We start from the raw sequence: 23,687 nt of genomic DNA on the forward strand, positions 1-23,687 counted from the left end.
TTGTGCTGTAGCTAAGTTCTGCTTTGTGTGTAGATAAATATAGTTGACTTTTGCCCCTGCGTTTAACAAGGTGTTTCATGTATCAGTCTAATTTGTCTCAAGGTATTCTCTGTCCTGACATGCCCTGTTACTCAACAGGAGACTGTGTTTTTTATCAATGTATTTAGGATCCCAGTTAAACCTGTTGGGATATTGCTCACGTGCTTGGCTTTCAAGTTAACAAATTACCCACAGGTGTATATGTTTTCAGGATCAAACTTTTGGGTTACCCCTTAAGACACTGAGTTTGTTTTTCCTGTTTCTCATACCTCTGGTCTAGGGGCTGTGTAACATTATTATTTATCACTTTGTTCTTAGATATTGATGTCGATGCTGTCCTCTTTGTTCTCATATGTGGAAAAACTCATCTGGCATTGCATTTAAACGTCTCAGCACAGGGCCCCAGTGGTTGTTTTAAAAAAAAATTGCATTTTTTTGCAGTTAATAAAGGCTCTGATGGAAAAAAAAAATTGGCCTGTAGTCTGCAAGTTGCCACAAACCTTAGGTTCACTGATGTACTTAGCAGTTCCACTTCTCAGAGACAAGCAGTGATTTTTTTTTTTTTTTTTTTTTTTTTTTTTAATGTGCTCTTCACAGTTTGGCATGAAATTTTAATCATTGTCACTCCTTGGGCATTTGTGTACTGTAAGAACACCACTTGCATGCAGAACAGAACCGGTCAGAAATAGATGTCCAGAGAGATGAGCCAGTGTTGAGTGACTTCAGCAAGTGGCCTAAAAAATATACCCTAATTGTGCATTTTCCTGTGTCTTCCAAGCTTGAAAACTTTTGAGAATTTCTCGTAATTCTGCTACCCTGATTCTTCCCCTCTCTTTGAGAGAGTCCCAGCAATTGCCTAATGTTGCTTGCTTGCTTGCTTGTTTTTCTCTTTCCATTTTTGTTCTGCTAATATCTGCCACTCTTGTGTTCCTTTGGGCCCAATCCTTCCAGCAGGACACCTCAAAGCTAGTTTTCTGTTTTGCATTTTGTATTGCTCCAGAGTTTGTAAAGCACTTTTGGGGAAAATATTTATAATCAATTTAAATAAATAAAAATAAAGATGTCCTAAATGTCATTTATTACCTTGCTTCTATTTAAAAGTTATTCTGTGTGGTAAGTTTTATTATTTCCGGTTGGTACAACAGCTGTCAAATAGGGGAATATTTGATGGGCGGCTGGTATTTTCTTTCCTATATCTCAAATACTGCAAGCCTCTCTGGAGAGGTCAACGCTGCCGTATGACGCAAGTCGAGTCCCTGCTGCAATAGCAGCTGCGTTACCGCGGTGTTTGAGGTCCCTCTCGAACGGCCTTTTGCTCTTCTGCAGCCCGTTTGCACAGCTACTGCAGATCTTTGACTTTCCTCTCAAGGCAATTTTGGCAAAGGGGTTCGAGGCTGCTGGCTGCTGCTGGAAGGATCAGGGCGTAGCGAGCGGTGGTTCTGCGTAGCTCAGAAAGAAGCTGCAAACAGCCCTGCGAGGAAATCTCCACGTGCTGAACTAACCTGTGCTGCCTCCTCCTTTCTGCCTCCTTCGCTTGGACCACAGATAAGAAAGGCAACTTGCTCAGCGCGGCTGTATGGCTCGAGCTATACAGGTGTATGGTGATGGGCAGGAAGGCTGTCGGCCTGCAAATCGCTCCCTTCTGTAGCCTCGCAGCCCTCACCTACACCCCTGCGCCTGTGTCCTAAACCAGTAGGCGTTTTCAGGACGCTCTCTTACTGTCTAAATGCAAATTCAAGGACTCTCTGCACGTTTTCTCCCAGCGAGAAGGTTGCCGTATATGGAAGATGCACATACTGAAGGGGACGGACGGACTGGGAATCCAGATAACAGGAGGCAGAGGGTCAAAGCGATCCCCTCACAGCATCATCGTCACCCACGTGGAGGAAGGAGGCCCCGCACACAGGTGAGGTGACACTGGTTCCTTTGCAAAGCTTGAAGTATGTGTGATTGACCATCCATTGCCATCTCTGTTAGCTGAACTCAAAAGACAAGCTGGGGCAATTTGCCCTGCCACTGTTGAAACCGTTGTCCTTGTTACAGGAAGAGACTATGGGATTTTTAGCTTAAAAGCTTGTTTTTGTGATTGGTCACAGAGTCCCCTTCCAGCATGTTTAATCCAAGGTATAGAAAGGTCAAACAGTTGCTTTCATTACAAGTGTATATTGATTTCTCTGAAGGGCAGTACCCCCAGGCTGACTATGATTGCCTTTTCTTGACCCTCGACTACTTGGTGACAGAGCCTGGAAAGTAACCCACCCGGCCCATGGGAAAGGGTGAGGACAAAGTCCTTGCACGTTGGCAATGTGCCCTGGGCATTTGCTACGGACTCTTGGCCCAGGGAAGTGAGATGGGGCCCGTGGCTGAGAGCACAACGGAGCTGTCTTGCTGGAAGGGGATTAGCCTTGGCGATCTCCAGCGGGACCTGGGAAAAATGCGAGGGGAACCTGGTCCCAGAGGGAAGGGGGAACGGCTCTGTTTATAACGCATTCCTAAATGATTTGCTGTGGAGCCCCTTCTGAGCACCTTTCTTTGTTCCTGCCGCTTTCCACCCTTAGGGCAAATAACACAGCCAAAAATCAATTTGAGTTCAGCTTCAACCAAGTCACGTTTTTTGCATGTCTCTGCACACCAACATATACTGTCTAAGTACAGCATCAGCAGAAGATCCTCTTCTGTAGCTCAGTGTTCCTACTTTGTTTCCATAGGGACGGCAGATTGACATCCGGCGATGAGCTCCTCATGATCAACGGGCAGTCATTGGTTGGGCTTTCCCACCAGGAAGCTGTGGCCCTTCTTCGCTCTGCAGCTGGCCTGGTGCAGCTAGTGGTAGCTAGCAAGGTATGTTCAGTAAATCCTCTGTGCTTGTCCTCGGTGATCCCCTGAATAGCTGTTTAAAAGTGTTTGTGCATGCACTGTATATAAAGGGCAGATTTTTAATAGCTGTGATATGAGGCTATGCATGCACATTTGCTTCTCCAAGTTTAACATACGGCTATTGAAAAATGTATCGGTAGCTGCATTAGATCCGTGGCAAATCAGCAAGATAGAGGCCAACTTAGTAATTTGCTTGTATTGTCACAGTAGTTCTGTGTGCAAATGAGTCTGTATTTATTCATGCAGAGATTACTTATGTTCTAGCCAAAAACATTTTCTTAAAATATATGTAGCCTGCTAAATAAAGCAGGCTGTTCTCAGCCTCTTCAGATTCTGCATGTGTAGCCTCTGTAGCTCTTATCTCTTGTCATATCTGTGTGCTTTAGGTCTCTCGATGATGATCTCTTAGTTTGAATTCCTTAATTTGTCCTCGTTAATAGCTTGGAGTGAAGTTCTTGCAGATAAAGTAGCATGAAATTTCAGGGAAATGAGAGTGGAACTCATTTATCAGTAGGGCTCTTAGTTTGCTTTCATCACAGGAGAGATTGGGGGGATATTGTACAGTATTTTTCCTTTAAGAAATGCCTGCCCACCCAAGTGCACTCTCCTCTCCCAGACCACAGCTTGCTGCTCCTTCATTTGGCTTGATGCAAGTGTTTGTTGGGCTGCCAAGCCAGATCATAGAAGTGGCTGGGGTTCCTGGTGTGCCAAGGATGGACCTGTGGGGCAGGGACAGGTGTGAAATTGGGGTGGTGGCCAGAACCTCTTGGGTAGGATTTCATTTATTTACTTTTTTTTCAGCTTCACCTTTAGTTTGCCCTAGCCTGAATGGGGTTTAATATGGGTTTAATTTCTGGATGCTCTTACGGCTTCCTGGAATGCTTTATGCTCCTGTTTGTCTAGAAGAGACTTTACCTGATGATATTCAAAGCAAAGAGCCTGTATCTTCTCTAATGTTTTGCTAGAGAGTGAAATTCATTCGAGACCTTCTGTAGGCTCCCAATGTGGTATTAGCCCCACCAGTGTTTATTCTGAAAACAAGACACTTTGAACTAAAGTAGGTACATTTTGTACTTTGTTTAGACAATTGGGCCTCTTCCAAAAAGCGAGAGAGTAGCCTGCATAAATTGCATCCTAAAATTATTTCCCTGTTCATGTAATAACTGCATCAAAATAATCATGAATAAGCTTACAGCATAAAGCTCCTCACAGTTCTGATCAAACTTTTGGCCCATACTCTGTGTACTTGGACAATTTTCATGTCACTGGGAGGAGAACTTGGTAACCCAAGCAACTGAGGATCTAATCTTTGCCTTGTGTCAAGCAGTTTGAGGAATGTGTAAATAGGTGAAGTGTTCTCCAGCAGATCTTTTTGGATATTATTTGTTAGTATGGGAAAGCAGCCTTGCAGTCTGGCCTGGTGAGCACTCTGAACGCAGGATCTGTTCTGAAAGCAATAAAATGAGACTCTGTCTCGTCGCTGCTTTCAGTTTATGCATGTGTTTACCTACCGGAAAACATGCCAAAGAATGGAGACAGATCCTTAAGCATTTAGGACAGAGTAGATATAGGATTGGTGGGTCAGTTTTCATTTTGTTCTGCTAAGTAGTGTTATCAGCTTACTATTCTTATGCATGTAGATAGATATTCTCTTTCACACGTATTCTACAGGGAGAGTGCAGGAATGCAGAGTGTGATTTGGGGACATCATGAAATGAGTAATGAGTTCTCTAAACTCTGAGTCTTCTTGCAATGACATCTAATAAACTCAGAATATGGAGGAGCAGGCTGTTGGAGAAGCAATGTTTTAGAAATGTATTGGCCTATGCTTACTATGTACGCACTTTAAAATCAGTACTGCTTTTTATAACTGAAACATTATGAACACTTGGAAATATGTAACTGGGGAAGACTATCAGGGAGCTCTCACTGGGCAAGGGAAACGGAGCACTTTCGCCTAGACTTTGGTGGTTCTCTGCATGTCATTTAACCTATTTTGTTGTGTCTCTGGTAGGAATCTGCTGAAGGGGATTTTCTGAAGTACCCATCTACCAGTTTGCCAGACTTGCTTAGCACTTGCTCAGTCCAAGACACTGACTCTTGCACTGATAATAAAGAAAATGAAGAGCCAGAAGAAGAAGATGTGAAGGGAGTGAATGTGGCTCCTGAAACATTGGTTGCTGTAAGTGTGGCTTTGGTGATGTTTTAGTCTGTCCCTTGATGTTGGTTTGTATCTGTCGTGTTCTCCTACAGCTGGACACAGAACAGATCTTCAGGACGGGGCGATCCGACCCAACCCTCTTTTGCATTCAAAGTGGTTGACGAGCTTAACCAGTGATGTGATCAGCTGCAGCTTCTGCCATCTCTGTGTTACTGTGCTGTAGCAAAGCAGCATCACGGGGAGTAAGAGCTCCCATGTCCTCCAAGTTATGTGGCAACAGGGTTTTTTTGTTTTTCTCTCTGTTGCTGGATTGTTTTCCACCCACTTCCAAATGCTTTTGTTGGAACTGATGAGAAGTCTCTTGCAGTGCTTGTGTAGTAACACACTCTTCTTTCCCCTCCTTTTGTAACTAAACTTCTTTAACAGTTTATGATCCAATTCTTCAAGTTGTTATTTGCTCTGTTGAAGCCAAGAGACTTTGGGGGAAGAGCAAGAGTCTCTGGCTGTGAACTGTAACTGAAGCTCTGCTGAATAAATTCTGCCAATTGATAATCTCACTTGTATTCCCTTCAGGGCTGCATTCAGCAGAGATTAAGTGGATTATTGTTATTTATTTCTAATGTAACAGTTCTTGGAAGCTTCATCTGTGTCCTGGACCTCTGTTGTATCGTGCAGACATAGAATAAAATGGTGTTGTCTACCCTAAAGAGTTTACAGGCTAGTTTTCAGGCAAGAGAAAGCAGGTGGATTCAACTGAAGGTTTCATCTTTTTCTTTTCTCGTCTTTTTCTCCCTCTTTTCTGAGGCAATTATAATAAATCTCTTAAACCTTTGGAAGGACTCATACACATGCTGTCTCATTTATTGATTTGTTTTTATTTTATATTCTTACACTTTCCGTCTTTCATGCAGTACACCACTCCCCAAGATGAGTCTTGTACTATAACCAAGCTGATGCTGGTATTCACTTTATACCTGCATGTTATCTCTGATTTGCTTCAAGTCTGTGCTCTCAAACAAGTCTTTTGTGTGACAGGTTTTGTTTTCTTGTTGCTTTATTTCTGCGCAGTCTTTCCTTCTATGTGACAGGCTGACTATTTGTGGGAGGGAGGGAAAAACAAATAAATCAGGGATGCTTAGTGTTGATGATAGTTCTAGTGTTTGTGTGCTAACTTCAGTGGACATCTAAGCATTCTTTTGGCTTTAAAAGTATTTTGCAATTCTTCTTGATGTTATGCTTCAAATTCTGGTAATTGTTTGCAAGGCTTTGGCTCAGCAAAGCTTGAAGGTTAAAATCAATTTTTGCAAAACTTAATTATATAGGGCTTCAGGATGCAGCTACCTGGTGTTCTAGTGAAATTTTCAGCGTATGTTAACAATTATTTGTCGCTTCATATGCCCCTGAGTTTCCAGCAAGGGTTTCTGTGATTTTCAGCGATGGCTTTTTTGATGTTATCAGGTGTTTCCTTTCCAGATTAATAACACTAGAGGAAACTCAAGGTAGCATGCATGTCACTGAAGACCCCATCAAACAAGCCCACCCAGGGCCCTACAGCAGAGTTTATAGCCTGCCCTGGAGTCTGTACCAGAGCCACTGCTGCTCTTAGTGGTGCTATCCTGATTTTAAAGCTGGTTCAATCATGCCTGCCTATGGGGCAGTCTTGCCTCTGATGGTAGTTTCTCTGTGCTTATATAATGCATTACTGAGGGGTGGAGGGGGGAGGAAAATCATAGGAATCTGAGTACAACAAACAAATTAAAAGAATGGCAAGAGGCTCTTTTTTTCTCCTCTCTATTTCTATTCAATTTAATTGCTTTTTTTTGTTTATTTGGGGGTAATGGTGGAATTCAGAGGGATGTAAGTTATTTGTGTCTCTTGGGGCCAAATCCTCTTCCTTTTTCACTTGAGCTGCAAATGAAATCCTTGCTTTTCTAATCCAGGGTGCGGGATGCCTTTGCGTTCCCCTTGTGTGATTGCCATCAGGAGTGCAGGACACGGCTCTTTGCAGCTCGGGGTGGGCGGTCGGTACAGCGGGAGACCCACTGTGGGCCCACCGCCTGCCCCGGCCTGCTGGCGAGAGCTGAGCCGGGCACGCATGTAGGAAGGTAAATGTATTGAAGAGAGACACTTCATGCATGGCTTTACTTGGTCTGGCAAGAAAAGGAGGATTTTTCACCGTAAGGCTTTTTGAAGCTAATTTGAAGGTCAGCATGAACATGAAGCATCACTTTTTTTTTTTTATAACTATATATCTAACGTATATAATCATATATATTCCTGCAAAATTGCTTTGGAAATTACTGTTCTCTGCTCCTCCAGCTCCCTTGATGATGACTGCATGGTTTCTTTCTCTCATATATATACTCCATATATGTACTGTAGATAAGAGGTGACAGTGTGACTGATGCTTAAAGCAGAAGCTAAGCTTGTCTATTCTTTTACTCATGCAGATATAATTGTATTTAGACTTCCAGTGGGGTAGGTACTCAAGGTCTGGACCAGTGTAACCGAGATTGTGAGCTCGGTTTCAGCCCAGAGCCCTTCGCTTTGGAAGTGATTCCCAGCCCGACTCTGATCAGGAGTTATCTTTCTTACCCATGGTTTCTCACCTCTGACAAGAGGTTAATGAGTTTTCTTTCTCATTTTACAGTAGTACTTTTGGAGCCTGAAAGGGATGGTGTCAGTGGTGTCATGTCCTGGGTGGTTAGGTAACAAAAAGTAATTCAAAATGATTTATTGTCAGCTGGGGGTCCACTGTCCCTTTTTGTAGTCCTAGGGTCTGACTCCACTTCTGCTGTTTCCCCTCCGCCGCTTGTTGCTGCTGTGCCGAAAGGCCAGGTGAACAAGGAAAACTTTAAAACTAACCGTGTGCGACCAACCGTTGCGCACTTGCAGCTTGCAGGGCTCAGGGGCAGTTGTGTCTCACTTCTGTAAGCTGTAGTTACCATGGGAGGCTTGGGGCAATAACAGGCAGGTGTTTGCTGACCGGCGTTACGTAAATCTAATTCTAGAGTCTAGACACAGAAGATACCACCAGATTTACAGGACGAAGGATTTTGGAAGCTCTTAGCATTGTCTGAGGTCTTCTTTCATTAACTTTGTTATGAATATAGCACAGTGCTGAGCAGAACCATAAATTATAGTCCTGCTGTACTTGCTATTAGTGGGTTAACACCTGATCTTTTACGTGCCGAAGCAGACACAGTGCTTCGGCGCAGAGGGATCGATATCCCTGCCTGAACTCTGCAGAAGGCCCTGGGAGAGGGAACCCCTGCAGCTTGCAGGTGCGCAGTGAAGGCTATCATGAAGTCGTGCTTGGAGTCAAAGGGATGTGGCACCAGAAATAATCATTTACAGCTGAGACATATACTGAAATAGTCATCCTCATAGATATTCAGAACGCAACTGGAGCAGGCCCTGGGCAACCTGATTTAAGTTATCACAGAATCACAGAATTGCTGAGGTTGGAAGGGACCTCCGGAGATCATCTAGTCCAACCCCCCTGCTCAAGCAGGGTCACCTAGAGCACGTTGCTCAGGATTGCGTCCAGGCGGGTTTTGAATATCTCCAGAGAAGGAGACTCCACAACCTCTCGGGGCAACCTGTTCCAGTGCTCTGTCACCCTCACAGTGAAAAAGTTTTTCTTCATGTTCAGATGGAACTGCCTGTGTTTCAGTTTGTGCCCATTGCCTCGCGTCCTGTCGCTGGACACCACTGAAAAGAGTCTGGCTCCATCCTCTCGACACCCTGCCTTCAGATACTTGTACATGTTAATAAGATCTCCTCTCAGCCTTCTCTTCTCCAGGCTAAACAGGCCCAGCTCTCTCAGCCTTTCCTCACAAGACAGATGCTCCAGTCCCCTAATCATCTTTGTAGCCCTTCGCTGGACTTGCTCCAGTAGCGCCACGTCCCTCTTGTACTGGGGAGCCCAGAACTGGACGCAGTACTCCAGATGTGGCCTCAGCAGGGCTGAGTAGAGGGGGAGAATCACCGCCCTCGACCTGCTGGCAACACTCTTCCTGATGCACCCCAGGATACCACTGGCCTTCTTGGCCACAAGGGCACATTGCTGCCTCATGCTTAACTTGGTGTCCACCAGCACTCCCAGGTCCTTCTCTGCAGAGCTGCTTTCCAGCAGGTCAGCCCCCAACCTGTACTGGTGACTGGGGTTATTCCTCCCCAGGTGCAGGACCCTGCACTTGCCTTTGTTGAAATTCATGAGGTTCCTCTCCGCCCACCTCTCCAGCCTGTCCAGGTCTCCCTGAATGGCAGCACAGCCCTCTGGTGGATCCGCCACTCCTCCCAGTTTGGTATCGTCAGCAAACTTGCTGAGGGTGCACTCTGTGCCTTCCTCCAGGTCGTTGATGAAGAAGTTGAACAAGACTGGACCCAGTCCTGACCCCTGGGGGACACCACTAGCTACAGGCCTCCAACTAGACTCTGCGCCGCTGAGCACAACCCTCTGAGCTCTGCCATTCAGCCAGTTCTCAATCCACCTCACTGTCCACTCATCCAGCCCACACTTCCTGAGCTTGTTTATGAGGATGTTATGGGAGACAGTGTCAAAAGCCTTGCTGAAGTCAAGGGAGACAACATCCACTGCTCTCCCCTCATCTACCCAGGCAGTCATTCCATCACAGAAGGCTATCAATCAGATTGGTTAGGCATGATTTTGCCTTGGTGAAGCCATGCTGACTACTCCTGATCACCTTCTTGTCCTCCACATGCTTGGAGATGGCCTCCAGGATGAGCTGCTCCATCAGCTTTCCAGGGATGGAGGTGAGGCTGACTGGCCTGTAGTTTCCTGGGTCCTCCTTCTTGCCCTTTTTGAAGACTGGTGTGACATTGGCTTTCTTGCAGTCCTCAGGCACCTCTTCTGTTCTCCATGACCTTTCAAAGATGATGGAGAGTGGCTTAGCAATAATGTCCGCCAGCTCCCTCAGCACTTGTGTCTGCTTTGAGAGGGGCGTTGGACCAGGGACCCCCAGAGGTCCCTTCCAAACTAAATTGTTTTGTGATTCTGTATCACTTAAAAAAAAAGAAAAAAAAAAAAAAAAAAAAGAAAGAAACAAATCCCTTCTTTAGGTGCTGGCTGTTCAGAGTTTTCCCTGTGAGCAAGTTCTTTAAAACCTTAAGTTTTGCTCCAGTATTTCCAGCCTGGCAATGTTCTGAGCTATTCAGCTTCCTCAGGACACAGTAAAAGAGTTTTTAGTGTTGCTTGAAAACTGTAATTTAAGAGAAATATCACTTGTAAGGCTTACTTAAAAGTCCATTTGTTGTGTTACATTAATAAAAGTTTCATAAATACAATTTAATTGGAGCTCTCTTTCTACAGAGTCTGGTTATGTAAAACCCTGTTTAACATGAAATGTCTCTTCAAGTTCTAACTTTAATAAAACTTGTGCTGCCAGGCAGAAAAAGGATTACATTAATATCCTTAAAGCGCATTTCTTTCAGAGCTAGTTTGGCCAAAATGTTCTTAACTTCAGACATGAAATACCGGGCCACAGAGTTTGTGTTAAATTGTCCAGAATTACTTTGGGGATTTTAAACTCCCACCCCAAATCCATATTTTGCCTTGTGCAATTGACACTGATATTTTAAAATGTTATTATTTGTGTCCAAGTGAAATAGGACCATATGATATTATTTGCCTTGGACTATTTAATTCTAATTCATTTTTACTAGCATTTCTGTTGCTTGAAATTGAACCTATTTGTCACTGTATTGCTGGGTGGCAGAGCAATCTGGGAAATGAACTCTGGACAGAAAACGGATCTGCCTAGAATTTGCAAAGCGTTTGATGACTTTGGAGCATTTTGGATGCCTGCATGGAGGTGTGCAGCATTCCTAGTTGCTTCTGAAAGTTTTTTGCCCTTGTTTCTGGTGCTGTTGTTCAATATATGATGTTCGAGTATTTTCTTTATTAAGTATTCAACTGTACTGAACAGGTTTATACGAATGGACGGATGAGAAATTTGAAAAAGTTAATACGAGAGGACAGTCTCTGCCTGGGGAGGCTTGAGTGCACAGCTGCTGGAAGCAGGGGGAGAGCAGCGCTGGAGACGCTTGCTGCCGGTGTTTGGGGGAGGAAGGAGACTCCGTCCTTCTGACAGTCCCCTCCTCTGTTTCCCACCCCCCTCTGCTCCGGGGCTGTAAAACCTTTTTGCTAGTATTGAATCATTTTGTGTTGACCTTAAGTGCCTGATGTGTACCTTAATCCAAGTTGTGGGCGCGTTGCATGCGGAGACTGCCGTGACCCACCAAGGTCTGATACTCCTACTGTAACAGAAACAGGATGTCGCCGGTTAAAGTTTAAATACCAGGGTTTTTTTGCATGAGTTGGGTTTCTTTATCTGTGCCAAAACCCACTTATGTTTTTGGCAAGGCATGTTGCTGAAATTGGAAAAATAAACCTGTTTTGTGAATATGCAGAAATGCGTTTGTCTCCCCCCACCTCCTTTTTTTTCTTTCCTTTTTTTTTTTTTTAATCTGAGCCTTAGGAACGTTTAGTTATTTCCCATTGTGAGCCTTTCTATCTTACTGGAGAATCCATATGTAATTACCTCTAGCCATGCAAGCATAATAAGGAAGAGGATAACAATGCCATAAGTTTAAAAACACTCTTGGGGTCAAAAGTTCTTCTGGAAACACTGGAAGAGCATTTCAGAGAAAGCATTAGCATTGAAAAGGAGCAGGAAGCATAACTCAACAATTAAATGTGTGCAGAGCGTGGGGAGGGACCCTCATTACTTAGAGGACTTGAGCGTTTGTTCCCATTAAGGCACTGCAACCTCAGAAGAGGTTGCTGAAACATGAATCACTTTTCAAATAGAATTGCATGCCTGGAGAAGCAAGAAAGACCTTTTGCTGTCAGTAATCTGCTTTGCACTGAAATATTTCACTTGGAGGGAAGATGAAGAGCATGGTGTGAAGCTAAGATGTGGCCAGCCCTGGTCTTGGGGAAGGGCTGAGTGGCTCCTTTCCTCTTCACGGCGAGGGCTGGAAGCGTTTGCAATTCCTGCCTCGTTCTTACTGATTGTCTCCTTCGGCATTGATCCCTTTGAAGGGACGGGCGAGAGCAGGGTCCAGCCTCAGCTTAGCATGTGTTGGAGCTGCTGGTCAACTATAAATACTGCGTTTGTTAGAAGTCTGACAGTATTCTACCTTTCCGAGATACAGTCTTGTCTAGCGTATCCGCGGGTCTGTGCCTGTGTGGTGCCCTTCACTCATGCTTCAGCTGAACAGGCGCACTGGCTCCTACGGTGAATCCAGAAGAGTGGTGAAATGCAAGGTTTTAGAGTAAATATAGTGAGGAATTTGGGCAAGAGAAAATGACAAAGTGTTTAGGGACCAAATCTTGCTTGCCTAGTGTGGTTGTTTCTCTCGTGTGTGAGTAGCCCTGTTGTTTCTAGGTGCCCTGTCACATGAAAAGAAACTATTGCAATTCTTCCATATTGCCATGGGGTTGCTCTGTAATTGCAAAGGGCAGATGGTGGTGCTGGGGGTGCAGGCAAGGGGTTGGGGAGGGTATGGGAATTTTTGTGCATTTTATGATTTTGGGGAGGACGAAGAGTAATGGAAGGCAGCTAGGGGACAGTGTCATTAAACTACTATTTTCAGCAGGTTCTAAAATTCTTCTGTCATGGAGACTTTAATGGAGATAAGATCTTGAGGTCAGGAGAGAGTTTCCTAGCAGCAGTCACACACTTGCCTGTTCCTGACTTCCAGCCATCCTGGACCACTTTCTACTGCCTCTGTGTTAAAGACAAGCCTAGGGGAAATTGTTTCATCCAGAGACTGATTATCAGCAGGGTTCCCTGTAGATATGATGCAGGCTACAAGCTGTGAAATATCTTCTGTTGCTTTGGCTGGTGGAAGATAACCTTTGTGACTTGACCATAAATATCAGCCTAGACAATGCCCAGAGTTATAATTCTTGCTCTTCCATGTAATGTGTTTGAAAGCCAAGTCAGCAGAGTAATAGAAACACAGTTTATCTACAGTACAGGTTCTGTATGTTCTTTGTTTTTCTGAATGAGGGTTTTTCCCATAAAGCAACAGATACACAGTACAGCCCATCTCTCCTTTGGCTGTTTGGATAACTGCCCAGCTTTGAAGGAGATGAACTGCCTTTAACAAACTAAAAATAACCCCCTCGTGGCACTGGAACAAGAGAGATGCTGTCACAGCCATCCAGTTCACATGCATTAGCAGAAAGATGATAAAGGCTCTAGGATTTGAGAGTTAGCGTGAATATCGTATCATCACATCTGCAGTTTGTTTATCTGCAAATTCTTGAACGTGTACACAGTCCAGTCTTGGTTGGGTTCAGCTCAAATGTGTTCTAGATTTACTATGCTTGAATAAATACAGCCTATATAATACACAGGCTTCAGGTATGAAAGGCACTTAATGCTTATGGATTCCATATCCTCTCATCTACTTAGGATGATATAGACTGGTTTTAGAACTGAAATCCAAAGCTTTCCACCAGCTGTATCATGGGAATGTTCTCTGCAACTGTGGGTTGACTTCAGTATTAGGGAGGTCTTGCTCTGTTCTCAAGAGAGCTGTCTATTTTGAGGACTGTCTATTGCCGCCTTTGTCCCTCACCCCGAGTAAAAAGGTTGTAATTAGAAAAGATCAGATGCAGCTTATGGTTTGTCATAATGTATGGGCTCCAGATTTGTGCTCAACCATGAGCAGTTATTAAAGAAAACAGCTGAGGAGTCAGACCAGCTTTCACACAACTTGAGCTCCATGTTTGTCTCCTCTGTTTACCAGGGTCAATCTTTTGGCAACTCTCTGCAGCACATGGAGACATCTTGTGGCCTGTGAATATACTGCATGCAAACATGTTTTGATTTGGGGGGGGGGGGTGTTAAAGCATAAAAAATTAAAACAGCAGTGATCTCTTTGTGAACCGTTTCAGAAATGCCTGAATTTGATTTTCTTTAGCTCAGAAGATGATTGTAGTAAAAATCATGATATGTTGCAGAAGAAGAGTAATTTGGCCCTAAAAGCATTGGGAACTGATAGCTAGGAGGATCTTACTGTTTCCAAGGACTCATGGCTATCTGTGATATCCTCTTCTTGGAGAACTTATTTGCATTAGCCATTTCCTGTGTTTCTTTCTCTTTAAAAGGATGTTTGCAATGTTTGGGTCTTAAAAACTTTTCTGTTATTCTTAGCAACCATTTGGAAATTTAAAACTTAAACCTGCTTTACTTAACTGTGGCCCTGACCATAAAAATGGCATAGCACCAGTGAGTCTTTGAAACCAGTTCAGCTGAAGTCTGTCTACGCTGAGAATTTGTAGGCTGCCAGCATCCTCTGGGCCACGGTCAATGTGCTGCGTTCCTGATCCCAAGCTCATCGAAGCATGTTCTGGGCCGTGGGAAGCTCTCATACAAAATAATTAGAGCACTATGTAAGATGAGAGCAACTGCTTTGTGCTGCTGTGTGTTTGCATTCTGTTTGCTGAGTGTGCAAGTGGTAGGTGCTGCTACGTTGGTATTGATAAGTGCCAGGTTACATTTCACATGCAGGTTTATGTTTGACTAGTTTAGGGACTTGGTAAAGAGCAATTAAAAAAAAAAAGGAATTCTGTACCTTTCGAAGCTGACAGTAATGCTCTTTCTAGCAACTACTGCATTACAGCAAAAACTTAGGCCTGTTTTTAATGTAGGCATTTGGTAGAGTGATAGACTAGGCATTCTTCAAGAGACTGCTTTAAAGGCTTTTGTTTTGTTTATTTAGCATTTCCATCTATTCAGAAAACAGGGCAGCTCCCCTTCTGAAACCCTTATCTGACTTCCTGATCTCCTTGCTTGCACATGAGCAGAGAGGTTTCCAACACTTTCTTTATAATTAGTGAATGGAGGCCTGGGTTCACATCCCCTTTCCCCAGGCGGGAGGAAGTACAGGCTGCGCCCGGCGCGTACCAGCGCAGGAGTTCCCAGGGCTGCTGCGGGGGGAGGCTGCCGGCGCCGGCGGTGTGAAGTCTAGCCCAGACCTGAGCCCTCCTGGCGTCCCGTGCTGGAGGCTTTTCTAGGATGCACTAACCGACTAAGGCACTAAATAAGCACTGACACGTAGGCTGGCGTTCCCCCTCTTCTCCGTCCCCGGCTCCATTTGGATCTTGGCACTTGTGTCGTGACCGTGTGGAGCGGCGATGCCCTGCGAAGAAGGGAGCCCTGGAGCTTGCTCCAGGAATGATGGGCTCCGGGCTGCGTTTGGCCTTGCCGCCAGCCCTGTGGCTTTGGCCGGGGGCGCGCTCACCTCCGGCTGCAATCCGGGGCATTGGGAGGTGCTGCGTTTCGGCAGGGCGCAGCTGGCCACCACGGCCTCTAACGCGGGTGCGTTCTGGCTCGTCTCGGTCTCTCCAGCCATCCCTGAGGCTTTGCACGCGCAGTAAAACCAGAGCAGTAAGCAGTGGAAAGCCCAGTGCCTACCCTGATTAAAAAATCTGCTTTGTTTGCAGTGTTAACACTGCTAAATTACAGTGCTGCACTTTGTAATTTATCTGGGGGGTGGGATGGGGGAGGATTCAATTAAATAGAAAAAGACCTAATTTAAAAGTGGAGGTATTTTACTTTCCATGCAAGGTAAGAGGGCCTGTGGAGCTCCCTGTCTATGAGACACATTTAAGGCTTAAAGCATGCTGTGTCCCTGAAAACCATAAATAATTGCATGAATTACTGGAACAACTAGAATTATAACAAGTCTTCAAAGAAAATCCCCCAAACTTTGGGAAAGTTTAAAGCCTTTAAGGCATCAGCTAGTCTCGAGGGACTAGAAAGACTTTCTGTAGGGACCAGGTTAATCCAAATTGGCGTAAGGGCATTTTGTACCCTTCTCTGAAGGAGCCAGTGCTAACTGCTCTTGAAGACAGAGTACCGGAGCACAGAGTAGTTGCTGGGTTTATTCTGCTGGCTGCCCTATGTATGTAGCAGTGTTGGTGCTTTCATGATCAAATATGAATACTGCTTAAGAAAAGGCTGTCCTGACTTTGGCAGGACCGAGGAAGTCGAGAGCTGTCCCATGGAGCTCGTACACCGTTGCTGCAGGAGAGGGCAGTGGACTTGCTGCAGTTGGTTTGACCCTTTGCTGGTGCAGGTATGAGTGAATTTGGCAAGCCACAGACGGCTCAGGCTAATTCTCATCTAATTCTCAGTGCTTTCTGCCTACTAGTTTCACTTCCCAAATATCAAGTTGAACTTGTCATCTTCTGCTAACGCTCTTCAGCGAAGAAATCCAGCAGGCTCTACCTTGGGGAGTTAGATGGGCTCACTGCTGGGAAAGAGAGCGCCTTAGGAGCTCGGTAACAGCAGCTGTAAAGCAGTTTGCTTATTAAATTGTATCATCCCATGTGTGCTGCCTTGTTTTTGTAAATCGGTGATGATTGCCAAGCTGTTTGTGGTTAAACAATGCAGGCTCTTTATAATCCTGCTCCTCATCTCGCCTAATTAAGGGCCTGGTCACGCTGGAGTTTTGCCTGAGTAAGGGCTCTGGGGGCAGTTGTTCATCCTGGTGTCGTGCCAGGACTGTGTGTTCGTGATAGCACTGTTTCCTTTGAAATCAATTGAGATGTCACCATCACTTGATCCTGGAGTTACTTAATGAACTGGCAGAATGGTCTCTATTTTTAGATCTCCCTCAAAACTACTGTGTGTATTAAAACTCCCCTTGTCCTTAACGATGAAACGGCATTGAACAGGATTTATTAGTTTAGTTTAATGAGAGGCATACAAAACTGAAATAATAAGCTCCGTTTCCTTGAAAGCAAGGAAAATTAAAATGGCATGGTTACAATCCTGGCAGCCGGCTTGAGACAGTAAAGCGATACTTTCACGTGTGGCCAGAAGGATAAGGTGGAGCTGCGTTTTTTTCTTGTCTAAGTTATGACAGTGCAGCCAACGTCGGAGCCAAAGATTACAGACACACGACTATTGGGAGTTCTTGAAAGCTTTGTGGATTGGATTTCTGAGTGTTTTCAGAGGAGGATAAAACCCTTGGTGGTTTATTAGATGAGCTCAACAACTTAAATAAGATCTACTTCATAGCTTATATTGTGAGGGCTAGAATGTCTTCCCCTAAATGTTTATAATCCATGTCAGAAAAGTATTTTTGCTAAAATAAGAAATAAACAGAGACATAGGTAATTTAGATGTTTTTGCTTCTTACTGGAGTCTGAGGCCAAGTTGGATAAAATGTAATTTCAGGAAGCCACTAAGAATGTCTTGAGGCTGTACTTAGTGTTTGTGTTTGCACACACATGCCCTTCTCCAGCTCATACGTGCAGTTGGGTGTTTCCTGTCTGCAGGCTTACAGCCTCTAGGATTGCACAGTAATGACGTGAAGGGACGGGTTGTATTTTATTAATGGAGGTGGCAATTCTCTCCTGTTCTTCCTCCTACCCCACCAGGTTGAAATTTGTGTAATTGCAGAATGCATCCCTACTTGCTTCTGTTGCATAGTTAAAATAAATAATTAAAAGCAGGAAATCTCTAAACCAAAACAAGAGCCCGTGTAGCAGGAACTCGGGATGTACCAAACGGTTGGCTCTTGAGCCCTGGCTCAGTGTGGAAATAGGATATAACAGTGTGGATTAGAGTGTGTGTGTAGGCTGCTGCCAGCTGACCTGAGTTTCTTCTCCTGTGCTCTGGCTGCGGGAAGCTGTGTGGTCATGTCAGGTGCAATGCCCCGTGGCCATGTGCAGCACGGAAATGAAACAGCTCTGCAGCGCTGGACCATGCTCAGGTCCCAGAAATGGGAGAATGGGTCCATCCCTGTCGGTCAGGAGAGACGTCCTCTGTGTTTCCGGGCTGGGGTTTGCTCTGGGGCTGGGAGGACCCCAGGAGATGCTCTGAGCATCCTGGTCCCTGTTCAGGGAGGGGTCTGAAGGAAGGGTCTTTGCTCAGTCCCCCATTCAAATGCTCGTCGCGATGGAGAGGTTTGAAGGAGGAGGCTTGGCGAGAGTGAGCAGGCAGCATGCTTGGCACTTCCTAGCTGCAGCTTTTGGGCACTGGGAGAGGGTCAGGGAGGAGGAAGCAGCAAGAAGCCAAGACGGATGGAAGATGGGAGAGACGCGAGGTGCTGGGAGAGGTGGCAGGGAATCCGGCAGGGGTAAAGAGAGCAACTTGGAAGAGGCTCAGTTCATAAGGATGAGCAAAGATTAAGTGGTGGGATTACTTATGTAAATAAAGTGTGCTTTTTCATAAAATATGCAGATTGGTCTTACCTGCATAGGAACTCCAGCTTCCTTAGGCCGTTGACTTGCTAAATTAAAACAGCTGTACAGCCTGGTAGCACCTCACGCTGCTGTGAGTGAGAAGCAGCACTGTATCTGCAGAGTGGAGATAAAACAGGCTGCTTCATCTAGGCATCCCATCTTGTTTTTCCCTGTCCCTGTGCTTCAAATATTCCTCCTCCACAGAATTAGTGCTGCTGCTGGGCACCTGATTAATTCTCACTGCTCTAGAACCACCAGATACATGATTTCTGCCCTCTGCAAGGGAGGTGTTCTCTCTTGTAATGGGTATTCTCGCTTACGTGGTCAATTCCAGCATAACTTTGTGCGATGCATTAAGTCCTGGCTCTCCTCTAAACAGCCGTACTTTAGGCATGCTCTCAAGGAGATGGTAGAGAGAGTTGGTGATACTTTGGCTGTGACCTAGTCAGTGATGGTTTGGGTATTTGGAGGGTTTTTTTTTGTCTGATTTCTTACATCTTTTCTGGAAGAATCCCTCATGAGGATAGTCAAATTGTAAGCACTGGTTTTATTAGACTAATAGTTATTTTATTCTTAAGATGAATCTCATTATGTGGAACTGCGTTGCAGAGCGTTTGGTGCTAGGTGTGGACTCTGAGATCACTGCTGCAACACCTTGAAAAATCAACAAGTAACAGCTAGGATGTGCAAGTTTTAAAACTATGTGTAGCTGTTAATGTTGAAGGGAGATGAATAAAAAGCCAAAATTGAATGTCAATTTCCATTCTAGATCCCTGTTATCTGTCATCTTTATCTTTTTCTGAAATTTTTATCCTTTGAATTGAAATCATAAGGTCTAGACTCTGTGCAAAAGATTAGTTTTGGTTTTCTTGTTTTGGGGAGAAGAGGGTTTGCGGGATGGGAGGCAGATGCTGTGCAGAAACAATTTTGCCATTTTTAATCTTGAAAAATGGGAATAGAATTTATTTTTTTTAGCAATAAAAGGTGTGTTCAGTGGTTTGGGGGGATTTTTTTTTTTTATTATTGACTTATAGCTAGTTTGTATGACAGATTAAAAATATAATGTGACCGGTAAGTAGCTTGTATTGGAAATTTGCTGTCCTTGTCATAAGCTTTCTAAAATTGTGCAGAGAATGCGTGGTAGATAATGGGGTGAAAGCATGGTACTAGAGTATGAATAAGGAGCACCTCAAGGAACTGTGTAGTGGCACATCTAGGAAACCGTTACCACCGTAACTTGGTAAAAGAAGCATGGGAGGGGAGAAAGAAATGGCCAGAATCTTCCACGACGTATGTGTTGAAGAGAGTCCTTGCATGTTTTGTAAAGAGTATCCTTGAGCAGCTCGGCACCTCTTCAGAGAGACCAACTCGGAAGGGACGTGTGTGATCATGCAGCTGAAGGTGGCAGGTCTGTGGATTGTCACCTTATATTGTCACCTGCACCTGGGCAAATGCCAGTAACGTTTGACACTCACCTTGCACTTGTCAGTGCAAGGCAGCAGACAGCGGATGAGCAGGTTCCTCCTGTCTCTGTGCGTTTACTCAGGGTAGCAGGGTTGTGGTTCTACATGTAAATTTAAGTTGAATTTTTCCAGACTTTTGACTGCTTAGCTGCGTAACCCTCATCACCTTCTGTTGAATTAGCTTTTTATCCACAACATGTGTTGGTATTCAGCTGTGGACACTAGCAATAAAATAACACTTTTCTTTAAGTGGTCGTATCTGTAAAGATGCTGTTGTGATGTCTCTGGAGGTTTGTTGAGCTGAACAAACTGCAATAAAAGCTACACTAAAATTTTGTGAAAATGCATGGAGAAGCACCTGAATGAGCTGGTTTGGGTACTGGAGGCAGTCTGGAGGCATTAGTATGGTACCCTGCAGAGGACTGCTGTCTAGGCATGCCCTTAGGTAAAAATACATAGTAATATCCAAAGGTACCCCTGAAAACTACTTACCAAAATGTGTGCTGGCTTAATACAATGACATGCTTTGGAAAATGATGATGTGCAGTGGAATTTTCTATCCCTGATATTACTAAAGATTAAAAGAATTCCATCAACTTCTCTTATTTGCAAGTAAATCAGGTTCTTTGTTTGTTTTTTTTAGGTCATGGAAACAGAGAAGTCTCAAGATCCAGCTTGTGCAGAAGTGTCCAAAGGAAACAACCAGAGTCCAACTCTGGGAAGTGGCATATTGAAATACAGAAGTCGATCCCAAGGTAAAGCAGGATTGATAAAAGATAGCAGCAGTAGATTTTTTACATTGTGTATTTCTTTTAGCTCTCTGAAAGTGAGATAGGTTTTCTTTCCTTTGGACATCATATTAGTTTAATTTGGAACAAAAATTCCAGCTGTAAAATGTTTTCATTCAGCTTCCTGAGTTGAACTATTATATTGACAGATGAAGCCAAGGTTTTGGAAGCTTCTTTTTCTTTCTTTTCTTTTCTTTGTTTTTAATGGGGAGGGGTGGGGTCTTTCAAAACGCCATCACCAAAATACCCATTTATGACAAATACTCCCCACATTTTCTATTGTATTGCCTTGTGCCCAAGTCTTAACATTAAGCCGTGTGCAGAGCTCAATCCCATTCTCATCCCTAAGACTCTTAGAGACTCCCTCCCTCCTGTGTTCACCTTAATTTCCATTTACTCAGATATTTTTAGTATCCTCCAGGCAGATCCTCTGAAAGCAATATGTATTTAAATTCCTGGCCCATGGGGACCGCTCGGACCTTACTGCGGGAGCAGAACTGCTGAAGCCTTGGGCTGGCCACCAGTGCGGGGCATACTGGGGTGAAGCCCCCGTTCCTGGTGGGTGCTGGTGCCCCAGGCTGCGGGTGAGCCTGGGGCGAGGGTAGCCCCCTCCAGCTGGGGCTGCCGCACGGGAAGGGGACGGCATCCGGAGGCAGAGAGAAAAGCCCGGGGAGGTGGCTCTTCTCCTAGAGGAGGCGTTTTCCACCGCTGGTCTGGTCTGCGGTCCCTGGTCCCTGGGCTGCAGCTGTGCTCTGCTGGCAGTTCAGCCCGCCTCATCTCGCCGTGTTTTTGGACAAGGATAGCGGAGGCTGCTGGGCTCTGGGCTGAACCCTGTTGCACCCTGCGCTCATTCAAGGCAGCCGGCTCCGCTCCCAGAAGCAGAGGAGGTGAGGTAGATGGATGGGAAAGGCTTAGCTGTGGGTCCCTGGCGGGTCTGGGAGCGAAAGACATGCCAGGAGCCTGGGTCCTGCCAAAATAGCCAGCCAGGGTGTGTTTGGCAGCAGCACCCTGCATGCCTAGGGACCGGGAGATTTAAAACCAGAGGTAGTTTTGTTTGGACTCCAAAGCAGGGTGCGGGTTGGGAACTGCACTCTTGGAGATGGGCACAAATTCCACCTGTGGGAGCGGCTGCAAAATCATGTTGATGCTCGGTAAAAACAAACTGCTGCCCCGGCTTTGCGTTCGCTCTGCGTCTCCCTTGTGCTGGCACCGGTGGTTCTGCAGCCTCCTGGTGAAGAGCAGGCGGCACAGAACGGGTTTGGGGCTCCGCTGGGTAACTTTGCAGCAGATGCACCTCCGTGTGTGGCCCGTGAGCCCGGTCCCGTGTAAGGATGGGGTGGTGGAAGAGGAAGGGAAAGCAGAGCTGCCCCCTTCAGTGGCAGCTGCAATTTAACTTGGTTTAAAGTGATCTTAAAGCCACATCATTAAATCCGACTTGTGTGAATTTTGTCTGCGTCTCAGGTTTTCATCTGTAAAACACGGGTTGAGGGCGCTTCCCTGTGTGACAGGGAAATTGCAAGGATAAACATGTGGGAACTGCTGTGAATGGGGGTCATGTAGTTACCGCGGAGAAATGAGAATCGGAGGAGCCCCGTTGTGAGGAATGGGGAACTCGGTGACTAATTACAGGATGTCCTTCAAGACAAATAATTCTGTTTCTAATGTGAGTTCTGTCTGTCTGTGTTCTTCTCCTCTTCAAGACACCTAGGATTGTTGCCAGAAGGAAAGAAAATAACATTTATTTGGCACATTTTTCCTTTCTCCATTCCAGAAAAATTTCTCTCGAAGTGACATGACACCTCTAGAAACATATACAGCTACAGTGTCATGTCTTTTAATTTTAAATAAATGAAGTTTGAGAGCTTAGTGCAGTGGCAAGTGCCACTGGATGAGAACAGCTGAATTTCTTTTCTGTCCCAGAGCTACTGGCTCAATTATCTTTTTACTTACCACCGCAAGTGACAGTGCTGAAGATTTCAGCATTTCTGAATGATCTTCTAAAACCTGGGGCACCAGGAAAAGTTTTCATTTGAGGATGATCAAATCTAGCTTGTAACTGCCCGGTGGCATACTACATGGTATTGTTTTAAGGTATTGTTTAAGTTAGGATTTGCAGGAGGTGATTATTGCATGCTGGTGTGAGGATAGCCCGGTCCTGAGGTAGTTGTCAGATGTGGTATTTCTGTGGTTTTCCCTAGGTGCCGGATCCCGGTTAGAATCCGTGGGAGAAGATGACGAGCTGACAGTGGAAAATGGTGAACCGAATTATGAAATAGCAGTGAAATATTCCCGGGGAGGGAGAAAACACTCTCTCCCCCAGCAGCTGGAATCAGCAGGAGCCAGGCAGGTGGGTAGAAAGCCCAGCTCTGAGCAACTTGGTTTCCTTCATCAGCTTGTACTTGATCCTTTAAGATCTATATGACTCCCTGAGAAGTGACTGTAATGAAATGTGGCTGCTTATGTACATCATGGGGACCAAAACCAAACTTTGACACCAAAATGGGATATGTTAGCTACAGATGGAGAACTTCTTTGCTGTGAGGATGGTGAAGGGTGGTACTTCTGCTATGGCCAAGGCCTAAGGCTGGTATCTATGAGATGTAGGTCTAGAGATGTGAGCACAGAAAAGCCCTGCTTCTTTTTATTTTAATCACATGATGATGTAGGCATTTTTTTAGCAGATAAGGACTTCACTATATCATGAGTCTACCCTTAATCTTTTTAATTTAAATTGGGACTGGTACATTGCAAAACGCTCCTACTGTGTGAAATGTGGGAAAATTATGGCAAAATTTGCTTCGACTGTAATGAGCAAGGACTTTATCCCCTGAATACTTATTTGAATATATCATATATTTCTTTTTGCTCCTGTCTGTAAGATTCCTCCCCTCCTCCCTTACACACACTATTTTCCCAGCATGATGTCCCAGTGCAATCAGAGTAACTTCCCGTGTTTGCTCATGTTTATTAGGACTACCATATTGTGAAGAAGTCTACCCGCTCCTTCAGTGCTGCCCAGGTGGAATCCCCATGGAGACTGACCCAGCCGTCCATTATTTCTAACATCGTCCTGATGAAAGGGCAAGGCAAGGTGAGCATTTCTACACGTGGCTGGTTCCTCG

At 45.0% G+C, this 23,687-nt stretch overlaps 1 protein-coding gene across 1 annotated transcript in view; it reads left to right on the forward strand.

Moving 5' to 3' along the window:
- The window catches only part of PDZD2 (PDZ domain containing 2), a 148,013-nt gene that overhangs the window by 88,290 nt on the left and 36,036 nt on the right, over positions 1–23,687 (forward strand). Inside the window, exons 3-8 of the mRNA XM_067315910.1 lie at positions 1,803–1,945; positions 2,748–2,880; positions 4,931–5,098; positions 20,421–20,532; positions 22,764–22,912; positions 23,537–23,656. Of these exons, the coding sequence (XP_067172011.1) occupies positions 1,803–1,945; positions 2,748–2,880; positions 4,931–5,098; positions 20,421–20,532; positions 22,764–22,912; positions 23,537–23,656 (825 nt within the window). The remainder of the gene's footprint in view (positions 1–1,802; positions 1,946–2,747; positions 2,881–4,930; positions 5,099–20,420; positions 20,533–22,763; positions 22,913–23,536; positions 23,657–23,687) is intronic.

Source organism: Apteryx mantelli, chromosome Z, assembly GCF_036417845.1.
Source record: "Apteryx mantelli isolate bAptMan1 chromosome Z, bAptMan1.hap1, whole genome shotgun sequence".
In the NCBI taxonomy this organism is placed as follows: domain Eukaryota; kingdom Metazoa; phylum Chordata; class Aves; order Apterygiformes; family Apterygidae; genus Apteryx; species Apteryx mantelli.